This window comes from Melozone crissalis, unplaced genomic scaffold (genome assembly GCF_028551555.1).
Source record: "Melozone crissalis strain CALT ecotype California unplaced genomic scaffold, PUWL_Pcris_2 ptg000002l_1, whole genome shotgun sequence".
NCBI classification, from domain to species: Eukaryota; Metazoa; Chordata; class Aves; order Passeriformes; family Passerellidae; genus Melozone; species Melozone crissalis.
The window spans coordinates 18,931,846-18,951,791 of record NW_026535780.1 but is presented as its reverse complement, the minus strand read 5'-3'; the positions used below and the strand labels follow the sequence as shown (position 1 = coordinate 18,951,791).

Here is a 19,946-nt window from a genome sequence, read left to right as displayed (position 1 = left end):
TGCTGATCATAAACATTCCTCTAGTTGCACATAGTAGAGCACTAAATACAGCAATAGCTTCCCCACTTTTAATTCAACAGTTTCTGTAGTCAAAAAGAACAAGATTAATACTTGTGATTAATATTCTGAATTCTCAACTCTATGGAAAGATGAACATCAATATATTAAGTAGCTCAATTTTAGGACCAGTCAGGGGTAGAAGAGTTTTTGTGTTCTTTCCCTGGGCTACCTCTACAGGGCAAATTGCTAGTTTAGCTGAAAGTAGCCACTTCACAAAACTACAACCAAAACATTGTGTGTGTGCATATATATATTTACATACACATTCTTGTCTCTTAGTGTTTGTTCTGTTGACTGACTTAATGAAGCATACAGTGTTGGAAATAATGGCTTGGGGTGAGGGTTGGTTTGGTTTCTTTTTTCTTTTTTGCTTTGCAATGAAATTATTTTGAAAGTGGTTTTAAGAAAAAAAAATCTCCCAAAAAAGTACTGCTAAATAAATTACAATACATATGCAAATATGATTACATTTGGCTGCAGGACTGAGTATCCAATTACACTGAAAATGGCTTTTTAAACTTGCAACAAGCGTGCCCTCAGGCTGACCCAAGAGTCCTTTCATTTCAGCACAAAGCCATTATTTTGCTGCTAAGTGCCATCCATTACAAACCTAAGATCACATACAATTACAATTACACGCTCATTTAGATGTGCAATTGCTCATTTTTACATGTGCAATATTGATACTGTCTTTAATAAATGTTTTCTGCTTTCCTGAATCATATCTAGTACAGGGAACAAGAATGACTGTGTCACTTCCTGCAATCTACAGCCTTTAGGAGCACAATCAGTATGTTAAAAAAATTATTTCCTTAATTATTCTGGGAAATATTATTATTATTATTATTATTACTACTATTACTATTATTATTATTATTATTTCTTAATCAAATAGAAAAGTAATTATTAAAACTGATAATTATTATTATTAGTTCATCAAATAGAAAAAACAGGTGGTTTTGGGCTGTTTTTTTTTTTCCTTACATATAAGCATTTTGTTCACACAGCTACAAAAACCTTTAACATTTATATTTTGCAACATATAGTAAGTCTCTCTTGGCTAGACCTGCCATTAGCCCTTCAAATTAATTTCTGTATATATCAGGTGTTTGAGAGGACACTAGATTATCATCATTTAAGAACATAAACAATACCAACCAAAGGAAATAGAAATTTTCAGCAGTGCAATTGCCAGCACCAGGGAGACAAGTGATAAGCTCCTGTATTTTCCCCTTCCCGCAGTGGGGGTCAGGATTCTCTCCGGGCACAGGTGAGGCTGCTGGGCAGAGCAGGTTGCTGGGGTCTGGCGATGGCTGCAGCCCATGCGGGCAGTGCCAGCTCTCATTGCAGCGTGCAGGGTGATAACTGCTCCTGCTGGCATGGGCAGCCTCACAAACAGCCATTGCCAGCCCCAATATTCCCATCTTCCCAGCAAGCTTTCAAAATACCTGGCACACTCCTTTTTTCCCCCCGTATTTTTGTTCCTGCCCCTTCTCCTTGCCTTACAACCCAGCAGCAACTCAGTTTACAGCCCCTATGAAAAACACATGTGAGGTTTTTTACTGTTTAGTTCATCCTTAGCATATTTAAAAATGCAAAAACACTGGAAGAATTCCTATTGCTACATCTGTAGGTGATACCATTTCAGTATGTCAAGAAGGGTAACGTCGCTCTTGTGTAAATCTGGTTTGCAGCACCTGACACGCTTCTTTCAAAAAGCACAACAACCCCATGAAAAACCATATCTTTATTTTAGTTGCCCCATTGACTTTCCCATCAGTAACAGTTCTGGAGTAACAGCCAGACACATTTAATATTTATGGGCACTTACATATTAATAATTTATAATTAGTTCTTATGTAGCTAAGGGAATGGTTGATAAGAATAGGAGAGCAACTGTTTTACATGATGATCTTGTGAGAATGGATGGTGGGTCAGAAGAAACAGGACATGTCTGAGTATAAACTAATTCACTTGGGAGAAATTACTTTAAATCAGACCTTAAACAGCAGCAAATGGGTTAGTGAGTATGCAGATTGCTGCACCAGTGTCTGTAAAGAGAAGGTTGATAGCACATCATGCATGAACAGCTCAGGAAACCAACTGGAAGACGATGTGTTAGGAGAGAAGACTGTAGGAGTGTGACACCTGTATATAATAGCCACTATTTCGAGGACAGTTTAATCTCTAAGTTAATAAAATTCAGAGACTGCAGCAAAGCAGAGCCAATATGGTTGACGGAAACAACAAAACAGTCTTCATAAACTAGCCAGGTAAATCTTAACATTGGATATTAATAATTAGTTGCTTGTTATTTGTGTGATTATGTACTGGGCGTTACCTTCCTATTCTGTACTTCTGGAGTTCTTAGTAGGTGATATGAAATACATATGTTAGAAAAAAAATCAGCAAAAACTTAAGAACTTTTAATTAATATTGCAAACTTAAGTAAGGTGAAGTCTGGCAAACTAACATCAAGGAACTTTAATGTGCTTCTCTGGGAGTTAGCAAGGTGTGTTCATTGCTACTGTCGATTACATGTTGTAAGCAAAAAATGAGAAAAACTCTGAATTTCCAAACCATACAGCATGCCATCACTTCTGTAACTGAGAAGCCAGCGGCCGTTCTCTCGTCCCTCCTGCCCCATGCCATGAGGGCAGCTTCCCAAGGCCTGCAAATTGCCCTTTTCTTTCTCGATGGAGTTAGCTGTAGAGACCCCACAGTTGTGTTCAAAAGCCACTTATTTTTCTCAATTTCCACTGTAAGGCCCTGACGGGACATGACTCCGTCTGTGGGACAGAGGTGGAGACACCTTTATCCATATCCAGTTCCTCTCAGCTCTAACCCCAGAGGGAGCTGGCCAGCAGCACCTCAGCTCGCCTCTCCTGCTCTTTGGCAGGGCCTCGTAGGGCGGCTCTCAGATGTGCCCCGCTGCCCTGAATCCCCGGGGGCGGCGGGAAGCGGCGGGAAGCGGCGCCGCAGCCCCGCGGAGCCCCGGCCGTGCCCGGCCCGCGGCGCGACGTTGAACGGCCCCGCCCGGCACGCGGCCGCGGCCGAGGCGCCGCGCGAAGGCCGCCCCGCCCGGCCGCGCTGAGGGACGGAGCGGGCTCAGCGGGACCACGGCCAGCGGCATCGCGGGGCAGGGGCGCTGCCGGCGGCTGGAGGTGGGCTGGGCACCCCCCGGCCCACGGCAGGGCACGGGGGCTGGGCTGCGGGCGAGGCGCCGGGCGGCCGTGGGGGGTTTTGTTTCTTTGTGGGGCTCCCAGTGCGGTGCCATTTCGGGATGGTCAGTTTCCGGTCACTCGTGGGGATTTTTCACGAAAATAGCGTCAAATCCCCTTCACACATTTAGGAAAGAGCCTTCCAAACACTTGAGACGGGCACTTGGGAAATGGCTGCTGTCAATGTCCAGCTTATTAATATACTAAAAAAAAATAATTACTGGGTTCTACAGAACTGCTTCTAGGCCCGCTTGCTGGTGCCACAGGGCTTCCCCTCTGCTGGGCAGGTCTCCCATGGGAATGTCCCCAGAGAAGCAGTGTGGCCTTGGAAGGGACAATTCTTGGGGTGCCGCCCCTACTGCAATAGTCTCTCATGGAAGCAGTTTATTCCTCTGCTATTAAAACAACTCCTTCTCCACTTTCCTTGACACTGGTCAGAAAGAACACTATTAATTGAGGTTGGGCTAGATAACTTGGTATTTTCTGGAGGTTTCCTGGAGGAGGGTGAGGGAAGAGCGGCAAAATGTGTTTTGCTGTCACCACACAACTTGTTTTTATTGTCAGAACACTATGATAAAATAGAAGTATGCTGCATTCTAGAAGCTAGGCAGTCTCTTTAACAGGTTTTCCTGTTTTTAAAAGGCGTGCATATAATTTGTCATCAAGGCATGAAGGAAAACTTGCCTGTTTGTTGGGATTTTTTCACTCTTCTGATGCAAATGTGTATAATTACTGCATTGCTTTCTGTGGAAATTCACTATCTAGGATAAATGTGTTTTATACAAGCATTCATAATTTGGGTTAAATGAAATATGTCATCCCTACATCTTCCTACAACACAAAGACCAACTAAAGTTGTGTATGATGCTGGGTCTGACAGCCTAGCTTCTCTTTTCCTATTTTGTACAGGAAATGGACAATGTAGTTGTAACCCTTGAAATTTTTTTGTTATAACAGTTATTCCCTTGTCTTGTAAACTTTCTTAGAGAAAAAAAGTCAGTATCATTTATATTGTGGCAGTTTTTCTTTCTGGTATTCTTTTTCTCTAAAAATGCTGAAATTCCTTCAAATCATAAAATCTCCCTGTTGAAAAAAGAGATGGGTATGAGATGGAGATACATTAAGATACAGGTAGTACAAATGAACATTTTCCAACTGATTGCTTACTTAAAGTGTGAGATTTTTCAGCCCAGCACCACTTTCACAGTTTTTGATGCTTCTATAGTAGCTAAACTGAGTGGGAAGATACAAAACTGTATTAATTTAGCTAAAGTAGCTATTAAAAAACAGTCCTCTAAGTTTATATAGATATGTAAGGAACTCCTGTGCAGACAACAGGTTGATAAGGGGTATGCTGATGCTAATTAATTAAAAACCTGTTGAACTATGTTAGAAACTCCCTTATTTCCATCATGTCCCCATCTCCTTTCTCCAAATGTGTGCATAGACATACAGGGAAAGAATCTTCTTAGGAAGAAGCTAGGGTAGCTCAGTTGGAAGGAAAAATGAGAGGAGTGTCTGATTCTCTCTTCATGCAAATTTTATCCAGCATGTTCAATCATCTAAAAAAACTGATGAATCAGACCTTTCTGCTTTTTCCTGCCCAGATATAATAGTGCCTTGTCAAATGCAGCTAACAGGGAGTAGGTAGATTGCTCTTCTTGTTTAACATCCATATGTGAAACTGAATGCTAATGATTTCAGCTGCTTTTTTGAAGTGCGATGTTTCAAAATGTTACAGAAGCAAAAAAGTTTATTGGTAAATCCCTTCAGCCAGCACGACCTGTGCATCAACTGTCTTCTAAACAAGGTGAGTAGCATGGCTAAGGTGCAGTTCACTTTACCAAAGTTTGGGTTATGTTTTGGGAAGTAACAAGGATGTGTGAGGTGTCTGGTTTTGTTTTGTTTTTAAATTACTTCATTAAATTACAGTGAGAAAATAGCTTGCTGTGTGTTGGTCTTAGCACATCATTTCTGTGATAAAATCTGAATTTAAACTGTATTAGATTTATGCAGAGCTCTTTGGTGCTGCTCTTCCAGCTTGGCATCTGAAATGTAGCTTCAGAAAGCTGGATCAGGCTTCTCTGTTAAATTTGGATTTCTTGGGGTGACTGATCCTACTATTGAAAACATAAAATACACATAATTTAACAGATTATTTGGGTTTTATTGCAAGTACTGATGCCTCAGGTAGAGTACACTGCACTGCATTGTTCTTATCTAGCTTTCACACAAATTCAAAACAAAAAACTCAAAAAACTTCAAGAAAAAAAAATAATGCAGTATTTATGTTAGGTGTGAATATTTTGGTTTAAATTTTAGATTTCTATAGATTAAAGCATAGCTATTGCAGTACTACAGTTCTTATTGTTAAGTTAGAAATTTTTGGTCCAGGAGAAAGTCATCAGCTGTGCTGATGTGGACTGAAGCTAAGTGACATCATAAACTTTTACTTTGTATGAAATTTATGGAAGAAACAGAAAAGGGGTCCTGTGGTGATGTGGAGCTTTTAAGTTGTGAATAAATGCCTGTAAAATCTCTGTGCAGCAAGGAATGTTCTTGGGGCAAGTATCACAAAATAATACTGTGGTGTCTATTGAAATTATTTTTTCTTAACGTTTTATGCTCACCAGCATCACCCATTGCATTAAACATTCGGACTGAATTACCCAGCAGCACTGAAGTATGTTTGCAGAGTAAGGTTAACTGGGTGAGTATTGAGGAAATATATAATTATTTATAAATTGGAGGTCAGCAGATCTCTTGAGTAACTAAATGAAAACTGTTTCCAGCTCGGAGTGTCCTTGACTCTGAATGTTTTAAACCAGCAGTGTCAGAACTGTTGAAAAGAATTATGAGTTTCAGGAATGCCTTTCCCTGGTATTTGCATGCACTAATAGCTGAAAAATGCAGCTTAGGAATTTAAGATTCTTACAAAAAATCTGTGTGGCATTTCTTTAGTCTTCCTGAAGTTAAGTCAGCTCTTTTAAACTTAGAGTACATGTATTCTGTCTTCACTTATTATGTGTAAATAATAAAATTAGAATTTTTTTTTGTTGTTAGCACATGTACAAATTCATTTGAGACAGCAAACATCATAAAACTTTATGCTTTATTGCTAGGAGTGCTTGACTTTGGACATGGTACAAATATGTTCTTCAGACTTGAAATTGGTTGTAGCTGTTTGCTGGAAAATGAAGTTTGAAGTCTTCCAAATGGAATGCTTCATGTTTCATAGCCTGAATTTGACTTTCTGTTGATTCTGAGTTGAATGTTTTTTCAGAGTGTTGATAAATGGGGTTTTTTTTTGAGAACAAATACCTGTTCCTTAATTTTTACTTTATTTTTTTATTATTTTAGAAGAGTTTCAGTAATCCAGTAAGCGTTCTTTATTGTATTAAGCTTCTGCAAGCTGCCTTTGACTTTAACATTTTAAAAAAAAAAAAGTTAAGGTCTTGGGAGCCTATCTTTGATCCAACACAAGGAAATTAACACCCTTGTCTCTTGAGCAGTAATTACGGAAGAGAACAAACTACTCACTTTTAAATAAGCCTCTGGTCATCAGTGCTGTAATATTCAGTTTCATCAGTATTTAGCTACATGTAGCTGCACTTTGCCTTTGTTTGATATAGGTATAGCTGGGTTTTTTTATATTTTTTAAACTTTTTCTTTAATGTAGCATATGGAAAAGACTTTTCAATAAGACTTTTGACCATCTCCTTTCTGCTAAATGAAAGAATCCAAGTCCATCCTTTTGTCTTTAAGAAAAGTCCTTCCTGCTGTTATGATTCCCAAATGTAGCAGCTTGTGGCTGTGTTTTAGGTGGGATAATAGAAAAGAAAGGGATAATTCTGTTATTTTTAAAGACTTACAGTAGAACTGTAAAGTTCTGTATAAAAATATCTCTCAAATATGTTCATCTGTATTGTCTTATTCCTTTATTGTATGTAATCAGCAGTAACATTCTACAGGTTCAAATTAAACTGTACTACAACTGTTACTTTTACCTAAGAAACATGTATCCTTGTTTTAATATGCTTAAAGGAAATAAGCTTCATAACTTTCCTTCCTATCTTAGTCATCTGAAATGACTGAAGTGAAGATCTTAACTCAAACTATGATGCTCTGTCAACCAAAGCAACATGAATCAGGAGAAAAAAAAGGTAAAATACTGCATGTGGAGCTGTGTCAGGATTTTATTTTCTGGATGAAGGACAACTGAACTTTGAAGTGATATGGGCTGCACTTTATTTTTTCTGATCAGCCAGTGCATTGATAGTTTGGAGAGCAGTATGAAACTTTCCTGCTTTTCACATAACACTCTAGAGAAAGTGTAAAAATTCACCATAACTGAGGTAGAAAACTTCCACTGGTAGAGCTGCTTGCATATAGGGATATAACTTAAAAAAGACCCAAACAAACCCAACAAAACAAACAAACAAAAAACTGCAGCCAACTCCCTGAAAAAACAGACCCCAGACATTAAAAAAAATTCTTCACGCTAAATCCTGGGTTTGTATGGATTGCTTGTGTGTGTAGAAGTACACATTTGAGTTGCATCCTTTAGCCTGCTGCAGGGCTCAGTTGTGGCACACAGACTATTGAATGTAAACAAGTTAAGAACTCAGCATTTTGGCTTCCTTGTCCTGCTCTTACTACGGTGGTTCTGAAATAATAGTATTTGGGTGGTTAGATATGAATTAACTTTTTTTATGATTAATCCTGCACTATTTGTTTCTGTGTCAGTACTGTCCTTAAGGTTTGCTCCTTATGCTTTTCTCTCTGTACTGCCTGCCACTATACTCATAGAGAAATGGTAGTTTAACCAACAAAATTTTGCTCCTTTTTTTCATTAAGGGATAATCTCAGAGTTCAAATGCATTCTCACAATACTTCCCTGCCCTGCTTCCTACCTAATTCTTCATTTTTAAACATGTCACAGAAACTGCCTCAGTTACCCAGGTTAGGTCACCAGTTTATTGAGACAATTTCATTTGTCTGTGTCTGCCTGTAATCAGGCATCCATCTGTAATTTCCAATCCTTAAGTAATCTCTGAAGATGTAGTTTGTCCTTTTGCTATTTGTACTCAAAATTTGAAAGAATTCTGTTAGGTTTTAATGAGGCTTTCATATTTTTGTCAGTCTGAGGTTACCATCTCACAGGTTCTTGGGCATTAGTTTGGTTCTGTTGTGTGTTACTGACTTAAAAATAAGTCTTCCATGTATCTTCTTTAAAGCTCAGGCTCATTTCTTCTATTTTTGATCTTGATAAATAGAAGAGAGTTCTGCTTTTTGATCTAGTGAGATGACAGACTTGTCAAGTTCTGTCCATTTAGTGGTTTCTTTCTGCTCTTTGTCATCGATTCTGCTTGTGGTGAGTAGAGATTGTTTTGTTCTACAAGATCTTAAACAGCTTCTCATCAGATCCTGGTCTCTTGTATAATCCAACCCTTTGGATCATTTTCAGTGGTTACTTGCTCTGTGATGCCTCTCTGAGTCTGCTCCACAATTCTCCCCATTGTCAAACTTTTTCTCACACTTATTTTCAAAGGGCTTTTGTTTGTTTGCTGATAGTTGTAATCTTTTCCTTCCGAGTTGCACAACTTTAGAGGTCCTGCTATTCAGCTACTTCTTATAAATAAGTCTTTTGTTTTCTTCTTTTTTTTCCTTGCACAGTAACATTTCTTCTAGAGCTCTGTTTATATTCAGCTGTACTTTAAGTTCCAGATAATAATTTCTATTTAATATCTCTTCAGCAGTACTGTGCTTTCAATTATCTGTCTCAGCAGTTCTTAAGTGCAGCATGGGGTTTTCATGGGCCCACTTCTTGAGCTTTTCCAGGTCTCTCTGGATGGTATCCTGTCCCTCAGGTGTGCCAACTGCACCACTCAGTTTGGTGTTACCTGCTGATTTGCTGAGGGTGCCGTTGATCCCACTGTCTGTCATTGCTGAAGATACTCAATAGAATCGGTCCAGATATGGACCCCTGAGGGATCCCATTCATCATTCACTGATCTGCATCCAGACATGACCACTACTCTTTGGATCATAGGATGGTTTGGGTTGTAGGGGACTAAAAATTCATCAACTTCTAACCCCCTGCTATGAGTGGGGGCACCTGTCAGGAGACCATGTTACTCAAAGCCCCATCCAGCCTGATGATGAACACTTCCAGGGATGAGGCATCCATAACTTCTCTGTACAGCCTTTTCCAGTGCCTCACCATCCTCAGAGTAATGAATTTTGTTCTCCTGTCTAGCCTAAACCTACTGTCCCTCAGCTTAAGGCCGTTCCCCCTTTTCCTATCACTACATGCCTCTGAAAAGTCCCTCTGTATCTTCTTGTAGGCCCCCAGGAGGTACTGGAAGGCTGTCCAAAAGTATCCCAAGAGACTTCTCCAAGATGAACATCTCCAACTATCTAAGCCTGTCTTCTTAGGGGGGGTGTTCCAACCCTGTGATCAGCTTAGGGACACTCTGCACTTGTTCCAACATGAGATCAGATGCAGCTGTCCAACCAGTTCCTCATCCAGTGAAGAATCCCCCAATCTAATCCACATCTCCCCAATTTAGAGAGAAGGATGTTGTGGGGGATTGTGTTAAAGGCCTTACAAAAATCATCTTCATAGGTTTTTAATCAAAGGGAGGTAAAAAGAAGACATAAGTTTTCAAGTATGCTTGTATTCTTTAAACTGTTTCTTTTTCAAACTTACCCACATGCCCTCCCTTAGGTTCACCAGTTACTGCATCATTTGTGTTCAAAGGCAGGAAAAAATTTGTGTCATCATTGATATCAGCTTCTCTCTTTTCAACATCCCACAGTCTGAGAAGCAAAAACTGTTGTCCATCAGGTGACAGTGTAACAATCTTGCAGGAAGCCCATTATTGCTAAAGCAATATGCTTCTTTGTCATCAAGGACCAGAGATAAGGTTTGTTCTTTGTTTGCATAATTCCTTTCCTCTTGTTTCTTGCTTGAGGATATCAGCTTAAAACCAGACATTGCTAGATATGCTGTATCCAAAGCTGTGCCATAGTAGACATAGTGCTATCAACTTGAATGAGAAACCTACATGTTCTGAGCAAAGGCTCTGACACTTGTTGATCCAACATAATCCCTCAAAAGTATTTTACTGCTATTAATCTGTTTGCCATTTTGCATACAGCAGATCTTGTCATTGCTTTTAGGTGTTGAAAGACATTTAACTTATTAGCTCCAAGAAAAGAGACACCCTGTTTTTGTTATCTGTCACTTAGAAATAGGTGCCACTTTGGAGTGAGTTATAAACAGATTTTCTTGTGGGTTTCAAGACCAGTTTATGGTGTTTCTGCTAATTAGAACAAGATACGGGGAGTGTGTCTGTTGTAAGGTTGGATTCAGCTTTTTTCATCTTTTGTGTTGATTTACTGTGTTAGTTTGATACAGTTAAAGTGAAATGCTCTGTAATTTACTTCAGAATTTCCTGATGCAAGATATGACCTAAATTACTTCTGTTTTTAAAATTGATTTTTATATTCCATGTGTAGCATTTCTTCTATAAGTTACAAAATAATTTTTCTGAATTTCCAATCTTAATTCCTTAAACAAGAATGTTAAACTTAGCGATTTTCTGTATTCACAGAAAGGATCCAATACAGCAGAGATTTCCTTCTGAAGCTTTCAAATGTTTCTCTCTCTCAGAAGAAACCAGAGTTTCTTCCTGATCATCCAATTGTACTTGAAAAGCCAGTAAGTGCATTCTTTTGTGGTAAATTAAGTTACAAAATCATTCATGGATGTTTTGATAAACCATTTGACAGGAAACATTTACCTTCAAAATGGCCTGTCAAATTGGTAAAACCTACAAAGGACAGATTGAGCAATTCAACACAACTTTTGTATGTAACTTCTCCAGTTGATATTTGACATCTTACCCTGAGTATTACCCTATAAAGGGAAAGAGTTTTAAATTTGTTTTTGGGAAAAAATCAGATATGTTTTCATGTTTTCAAAATAGAAAAGAACAATCTTGATACATTTCTGGCTTGGTAAAAATCTTAATCCACTGTTTGAGGTGTTCATGCATCAGTGTCCACCACAAAACCATTAATGAGCTCAATGCAGTTTGTATCATCATTATCTTTGGTCTTTGGTTTTGGGGAGAAATTAATAGAAATGAATGTGAAGGATATCCATGTGTGCTACCTTAATGTTTGTGATGAAATAATCCTCAAAAACTTCATATGCTAGGAAAAAACATCTACTGGATCACATTCTGGACCCCAAGTGTGGGAAAAGCTTCTGTGTAAACATCATATCAAATTAGGCTACATAACTGGGTTGCTTTTGAGACCTTTGGGATGTAGTTCTGCTAGAAATAGGATTCCTATTATGGAAAAGTATGTCCACATGGTTACTTTGTTGGCCACATTTGGAGGCGTTTTTAAACTTTAAAAATTTCTGTCCTTTGAAAAAACAAAAATTAACTAATATATGATCATAATCACCTTTCCCTGATTTTTTTATATCTTTCTATTTGCCCTCAAGATGAAAGCTTTGTTTGTTTGAAAATCTGCTTTCAGATTGGAAAGTCTCAGCTCTTTAATTTCCTAACTTTCTCCCCTCTCCCACCACCTGGGTTTCTAAAATTGGCAAATTTTGATAATCTGTGTGCTTTCAGATGTTTAAATTCCTAGGAAAAAGGAGGGTCCCTATACAGAAATCACTGAGATCACCTAGTTCAGCCAAAATTCTGGGCTATTGATTGATCGTGTCATCTGTTTTTCTGCACAGAAACCAGAGGAATTGATGAGATCATGTGTAAATCAAATAATTGATGCTTAAAAGTGGCAGAAGGTGGCCTACAAATAAATTTCTTATGACAGAAATCCTACAGTGTCAGTGAGCTTGTATTTTGGAGCAGGGGCTTTTCAACAGTTTGCTGCTGAACTGAGTATTCAGACAGTTCATGCCTATCTAAGGCTTTACTAGTTCTGAATTTTTGAAGCCACTGCTGAAGTGTGTGCCCATTTATGAGTAAAAGTTGTATTTTCAGATGAAGAAAACTTCCTAGAATGACTTGTTAGAAGGAAGATACAGTTACGGTTGGTGGTCTGTGGACTGCATTTGTCCCAAAGGACACTGGAGGTTTTTTCAGATGTGGGGATCAGGGCTACCAATACATAACTCAGCATTCAAACAGATGTTGGTACTGCTAGTGCTTGACACACAATAGGAAACTTTTAGATGAAGTCCCTATGATTAATGAAAATAGAACTGTTTGCTATAATAAAAAAGTTCCAAATTGTGAAATGGATGTGGAGTAAAAAAGAGTTACAAGCAGACTGAAATGAAAACTCTAAGTGATCTCTTATAACGGAAGTAATTTGAGGGTTGGTTTGTCTCACAGGTGAAGAACAAACCTTTCATTGACATCTGCAAGAAGTGACATGTTGTTTGGAAGATCCAGAGTCCGTCACTGAGGGAGCTACATTTGATGTAGGTCTTCAAGATTTTTGAAGGTACTTGGGTGCCTGCAGATGGAAGTACGACCCTGTGAAACCTATGAAAATGCCTGTTTCTTCCTGTAATTGCCTGAATGCTTTAAGAGACAAACCTTTAATTTGTAATGCCTGAAATGGCAATATGATTAAAGTGAAAATAAATAATTTTGCATATTGGTGTGGCAGAATTTTGTCATTGAATTGTTTGTGTTATGTAGCCAGATATGCTACCTGACCATAAATTCTAAATAAATACTTGACTTGGACTTTTTGATTGCTCCTAACTCCCTTCCTCAAGTAAAGATGGAACAAGTAGTGGCTGTGTCAATTCTCAGATGTCTTAGGGTATCTACTCCTCTAGTAGTAGAGAGGGGTTTTTTTAGGCTTTTTTTTTTTTGACAAAACTTGACTTGTTTCTTCTTAATTTGAAATCTTCATCTTGACACAAGATATTCTTTAATATCTTGTGGATACCCATACCTTTTTTCAAGGTATGAAGTCTCTTATTAGTAGTAATTTCACTAACAAGGGACATTTTCTCTCATCCTGCATCAGAACAGGAGACCTGCATATGCATTGTATTTCTTAAAGTTCTTTGTAAATAATTATCCAGTGTCCTTGACTTTGAAAAGTGAAAGTCAAGGAAAAACTGAGGAACAAGACAGATTTTAATCCTATGTCTTATATGGGCAAATGGGTGTACCAATGTAGAGTTAATTCTCTCTTTTTCCCTTCAATGAATCTGGTATCCAATACTGAAGTGGAAAGCAGGAGTTCAAGTACTTCCTGAAAACATCCATCAGTTGACAGGCATCAATAACAAATATTTTGTATGAATATAATTAATTTATAAATGTCTATTTAGACCCATAATAATATCATTCGGGTACTGCAGGCAATTTTTTACCCTCTGTCACAAATGATAACGAAAGCTAAATGAGGGTGTGTTAAATGGCAATTGCAGTAATGCAAAAACTGTCAAGTTGCACTGGATTGGCACTGGCTTTCTTTTCCTGAATGATGCAAATAAATCTGTTTGTTGGTTAGTTTTTAATCACTGGGAGTTTCTTAGAGTGAGTCATATGGACCTATTTTCCCAATATGTTGGGGAAACATATTTTCAGACAGTTTCTGTGTGTAGCTCTCAAAACTCCTAAGTGAAACTTCTCAACCTTCTTGTGTATGATTCATCAAAGTGTTTTTTTACTAGTATATATACAAAGGTGAGTAACTCTTATGAGGATATAGGACCTGCTACAACTTTTTTCACCCTTCCAGCACCTAATTGACATGAAGTTCTAAAGCAGGTGATTGTAAGAATGATTTTAATACATTTTTCACAGTGAAAAGAAAAAATGTCACAAACCTTAGTGTAGTATGTAATTTTTAGGATTTTTCCCTGATTCCGTGTCATATGTCACTATTTCCTTTGTTGGTAGGTCAGTAGTGATAAAAAAACGCCATGCTATACAGTAGCTTAATATCTTGGCATAGTAAAAATAGCAGCCAGTTGTTCAGAAGTATGTGTAGATTTACTTTGATTAAGACAACAAACCTTTAAACTTATACTGATGTCATTTGTGAGGATAATTTCAGTGCCCTTTTACAAATGGACAGATCTGTAGGATCTGGATCATGTCAATAAAGGAAAGCCTTGGACTTTGGTGTTAAAAGCATTCACTTTCACTGAGTTACTGTGAGAGACATAACGGTGAAATTTTTCTGAAATATGGGCACATAAATTCAGATGTGCATGTATCCCTCTCTGACATCTACATTGGTGTGGAGAACCAAGACCTCATGAACTTTATTGGCAAAGGGCTTGATTCAGTTGCTTAAAGGTAGGCATCTGGTGTCATCTGAGAGTCACCTGGAATTCCAGCCCACATGCTGCATGGGCCTGGCATGAATGACAGACAAACTATGGGTAACACGTGTCATCCTCAGCTGGGAGCTGGAGACCAGCTGGGCTCCTCTACTGTAACTCACGTGCACTACGTTTGCCTTTGTTCAGACAAATAACTCACCTCAGAACTCTACTGATAAAATAGGAATCTATTGAGCTTAGACCTTGTGATTTCTGGAACACAGGACCTTACTGCAATGAAGACTGTTTGTAGTTGGAGTTCCCCTTTTCAGTTACATATGATAACTTTTTGCTGAGAAGAAATAAAACTAAACAAGATGGTATTTTATTGAACATGGCATTTAAGTTTCTTTTCAGGTATTGTTTGTAACCTTAGACTGCTAAATGGATGGAGAGAGTGCTCATGTAGCATGGAGAGTTTGTCAGCCTGCTGTGGAGGTGTGAGGTTACAGTGGTTGCTTGCCCATTCTTGGGTTGGAGTGCACACCTCAGATGCAGGAGACAACACCATGACTTGCTAGGGAATCAAGTATTGCTACTTCCAGGTCTTACAGCATCACAGAATATCCTCAGCTAGAAGGGACTCAACAGGATCATTGAGTCCAGCTCCTGGCCCTTAGACTCAGTACACTTAGACTCAAACCATGTGCCTGTGAGCATTGTCCAAATGCTGCTTGAACTCTGTCAGGCTTGGTGCTGTGACCGCTGCCCTGGTCCAGTGTTCCTCCACCCTCTGGACAAAGGACCTTTTCTTACTGCTGAACCTCAGTTTCCCCTCATACAACTTGATGCCATTTCCTTGGGTCCTGTCACAGGTCACCAGAGAGAAGGGATCAGTGCCTGCTTCTCTTCCCCTCATGAGGGAGTTGCAGACTGCAATGAGGTCTCCCCTCAGTCTCCTCCAGGCTGAACCAAGCGACCTCAGCCACTCCTTGTATGGCTACGCCTGTAGGCCCTTCATGATCCTCATGGCCCTCCTTTGGGCACTCTTAAATAGCTTTACATGGCCCTCCTTTGGATATTCTTAAATAGCTTTATATCTCTTGTATATTTTGTGCCCAAAACTGCCCCCAGCACTCGAGGTGAGGCTGCCCCAGCTCAGAGCAGAGCAGGACAATCCCCTCCCTTGCCCTGCTGGCAATGCTGTGCCTGATGCCCCCCAGGACAGGGTTGTTCCTCCTGGCTGCCAGGGCACTGCTGACTCACATTCAATCAACCAGGACCCCCAGACCCCTGGATGTGAGGGCAGTCTGGCTCCACCCCTGTCACCCACTGATGACCAGGTTGATTGAGCTGACCCAGCTGGTCCAGGGGGTGTCCACTTCCCCCTCAATGCTCCATGTGGATCCCTACCAAAGCTGCACCCTGGTTGAAGAGGGTGATCTTCCCCATGGAGATGGTGCTGTTCATCGGTCAAGGGTATACAGCAGCCCTGCCCCCTGCTAGAACCAGCCTCCAAACAAGCTCAAGGTTTATGGCTATTTATGTTGTAACTGCAGTTTCTCTAATGATTTTGCAGTGACCTGCCAGAGATCCAAAGAAAATATTTCCTGAGTGGTCAGAACATAGAGGTTGTGCAGTGTTCAGTCTGGGGGCCTACAGTGATGAGAGATAGGCAGATGTTTCCTCTTGGGAGGGTAAGGGCTAAGAGTTATGAGAAGGTAGTGCTGCCTTGTCTTGCTGTGAGCAGAAAATATCCTGGGGGGAAGTTCTTTATTAGCACAAAGAGTTTTCCCTATGTTTATTCTTTTCATTAATGACTTACAGCTTCTCTGCAGACATGTATGAACATGTGTGTTCAGGTTCATACTTCTTTCTTTTGTAAAAGGAGAACACAGCAGCATTAAGTAATGGCTGTTTATTAATGCCGTAGTAAAACTTTTCACAAATATTTAGTCATGCATTCAAGACACACTTTTCTGTGGCAGTTTGGACTGTCACAGAAATAAATAGTTTATCATAGTTGTCTTATTTCAGTTTTTAGAATGCATCATTTCACTGAACTAGTCACAAGAAGAAAACTGTGCATAGTAAATGCACAGTTTTCCAGATCTTAGAATGGATAAAGTGGGAAAGATCTCATCCATAATAACAAACTTTATCACATCATAATTTCACACTGCAATATGAATGTTAGTGTAATGAAAGGCAATACAACATTAACATTACTTGGAACCACAGCTTCTAGTTGTTATTGAGGACACACCACGATGTTGAAAGAGAACAGAGTTTATTTATTTTTTAGCATAAATTGCCTTTCTTTTTTGACCTCTGGTAAAAATTCTAAATAAAATACCCATAATATATATATTTAAATGGTTGTTTATATATGCAGCTAATACTGGTGAGAAAAAATACGCAGGATACTGGGAGAGCTGAGTCTAAGTGGTGGGAAGGCTTTATCACAATAATTGCATCCTTTTTTGATAACATCCAAAGAAACATTTATGTGTCATAGGTGCAGCTGCATAGAATTGAGCACCCTGAGAGCAAATCAAATAAATCCTCAGTCTTGTGCGGCTGTGTGTGTCAGTTTTTAACCCAAGCTCTGTGTTCCCTGGGTGGTTGCATTAGCTTTAATGCTTTCCTAGTGACATTATTCAAATCTGATGGGTTTTTTATACAACTCTAGGAATTAATAATTTTCTGTCCTCAAAAGTAGGAGAATTGATGGGCTTGCAAAATGTCATTCCCATAAAAAGTTCTGTAATCACCAGATTATAGGCAGTGCTGGGGTGAAACCAATTTGTATTTCTTCCCCACAATCTCTAGCCTTTGGCCTTTTGAAATGGAACCTTATGCAGAAAGGAACCACAAGATTTATGGAGAGAGATGGGAAGGAAGGAAAGGAATGGGGACTGTATGTGAGATGCCAAGTGCCCTTAGTAAAGGAGTGTACTATGCTATGTAGGGGTCACACTACACGAATTCATTAGCAGAACTTATTTCTTATGTATGTATCCACAAATGCTTCCATTAATGGTATTTTAATGAAAATTATTATTCATGAAGAAACATGATGAGAAAATACTCAAGAGTCCCACCTGAATTCAGGCTATGAGCCTAATAGTCTTTGAAACATCAATGGATGTTTCAATCCCCAAAAATGCCAATTTAATGATTTATTTCATGGGTTATAGTGTTATAAGTGTTCAGTGGTTTCCCTTTATCTTGTTTTCTTCACCCAAATGTTCTCTAGAGTCCTTAAGTCCAGATCTTGTATAAAAATGAGACATTCACTGAATATGAACTGAATGATTCATGCCACCTTGGTAGATTGCCTGAAAAACTGGGTGAGTTAACAGGTGTATGAGTGGTTATAATAGCTTGTGGTTCCTCTTAACTGATGATAAATTAATTTTCTTTGGGATAATACTGGATCAAACAGTCTTGAAAACTTGTCTTCCTGAATCATTCTTGACCCCATAAGTGCATCCTTACTAATTTTAGTTAATTGGTAAAGTCTTACAGGTTGTAAACTTTGAATGAATCAGATTCAGGTTACAGTTCGCAATTGATTCAGTTCTTATCTACCCAGATGTGTAAAAGAAGTTTGGAAGTTTCTCAGCTAGGGTAAATTTGTTTTAGAATAGAGCCTATCTGTGTTCTAACTGCAGACAGGTTTAGGGTTTTTTTCCTTCTGATTTTATAATGAAATCACTTTATGTGATAAAATATGTCTAAAATTCTTTTGTAAAGTGTACTGGTGGGATTGCAGCCATCATTTTTTTTACTTCAAGATCATTTTCTGTCTTTCAAACACAAATACAATTTGTATAGATAAATTGCAGGAAGCTCTTTCCATGAAACAGAGTTCAAATCATCGCACAGATTTCTAAATTACAGGTAATGTCTAATATTGTACAAAGAACTGTGAATGCATTAATTCCCATTGCCCCTGCCCCAGCAAGGAGTGCACAGTGAGAAATGCTGTTTCTATGGTAACTGTCTGCCAGGACAGAGTGCTGCAGACTGAAATCCTTCTTAGCAGGCAGAGTAAATGCTGTAATGACTACTTGGAATCCAATTTCAGACACTTCCATATTTAGGCACTTAAAAATTATGTTTACATTTTATTTTATGTAAATTGCACTTTACTCATATGTAAACTACCCTGGAACACTGCTGGATCATGTGCAGTCTCTTGGACAGAAAGAATTTTGGAAAAAGGCTCCATTGTTTCCAAATCAAGTTTCTCTTAAATCCAGCAGCATCCCAGTAGATACAAGATTTTACAGAGATTCTTGGTTCATTAACTAAAATCTCTGAATTCTGCAGGAGTCCCTGGCATATAATTTTGTGTCCACATCAGGCTCATGAGATCTGAAGATGTGTTGGCTGGTTTATTTTAAGAACAAACCCTAGGTACAAGACTACATTTACTTTTGTACTAAGTGGGGTTTTATTATTTTAAATTTAGTCTGTACTCAGACACATAGGAAATTAGGGCTTCAGTGTAATAGACTGTGTTCCCTAAAATAAAAAAAATAAATTAATGTCCTCTCTCTGATGCTTTCTTTGCTTCATCCTGCACCTGCACTGTATCTTTTAACTCTTATTTCTAGGAGAAAGATGTTACATGCTCAATGGTTTGTATGAAGAATAAAAATTTGGAATCTTTACCAGCCTGTTTTTTATTTTTTTAACATAGCAGGAAGTGTGTACAACAAGTTGGTTAGTGAATATCAATTACTGGTAAATAAGGCTCCCTTCAGTCAATGTAAGTAGGAATAAATTGAAGTCCTAATCAGAAAGCATTTTTTTCCTTGAAAATCTTAAATGGGATCTATTTTACCATTCACAAATAGCAATGTTTATTCTAAATATTTTCTTAAATAGTGGATGTTGGTGTACCTTCACACTATGTAAAATAAAGCACTGTGGGTCTTCTCCTTGCTGATGCATTTTATGTTTATGTGGTTAAAATAGAAATATTTGAAGTCCTTTTCTCCTCTACACTTTACCAAAGAAGATCTGAATAAGGGTGATATTATGCAGTGGTCTTGCAGATGCAACACACTAATACAACCATTCACATATTAAAAAAAAAAAAAAAAGAAGAAGTGAAAAGTTGATATTTACCAGGGACTAGCATTGTTGTGATGAGCTCTGGACTTTCCAAGAAATCCACATTACTTCTCTGGAATGTCTTGCTGTAATTCATTTGAAGGCGGCTAAATAATTGTAAAAAATAAAAATGTGACATGTTTTTTAAAGGGGCTCAATTTTTTAAATGAGCATAAGAAATTTCACAATTAATGCTGTACAGAGATTCTGTGCTTAAAAACTTACAGTGATAGTGGGAGAGGAGATCAGAT

At 38.6% G+C, this 19,946-nt stretch overlaps 2 protein-coding genes across 2 annotated transcripts in view; one reads left to right on the top strand and one right to left on the bottom strand.

The window, feature by feature from the left end:
* Positions 1 to 5,003: 5,003 nt before the first annotated feature.
* CUNH8orf88 (chromosome unknown C8orf88 homolog) lies at positions 5,004 to 12,741 on the top strand. The gene is made up of 5 exons (XM_054270069.1): positions 5,004 to 5,091; positions 5,915 to 5,991; positions 7,360 to 7,444; positions 10,901 to 11,007; positions 12,668 to 12,741. The coding sequence occupies exons 1-5, from the start codon at positions 5,004 to 5,006 to the stop codon at positions 12,704 to 12,706; spliced, it is 396 nt and encodes a 131-aa protein (XP_054126044.1). The 3' UTR covers positions 12,707 to 12,741.
* Positions 12,742 to 16,812: 4,071 nt separating this feature from the next.
* The window catches only part of NECAB1 (N-terminal EF-hand calcium binding protein 1), a 50,466-nt gene continuing 47,332 nt past the window's right edge, over positions 16,813 to 19,946 (bottom strand). The window contains 2 exon segments of the mRNA XM_054295590.1: positions 16,813 to 16,841; positions 19,711 to 19,802. Of these exon segments, the coding sequence (XP_054151565.1) occupies positions 16,813 to 16,841; positions 19,711 to 19,802 (121 nt within the window).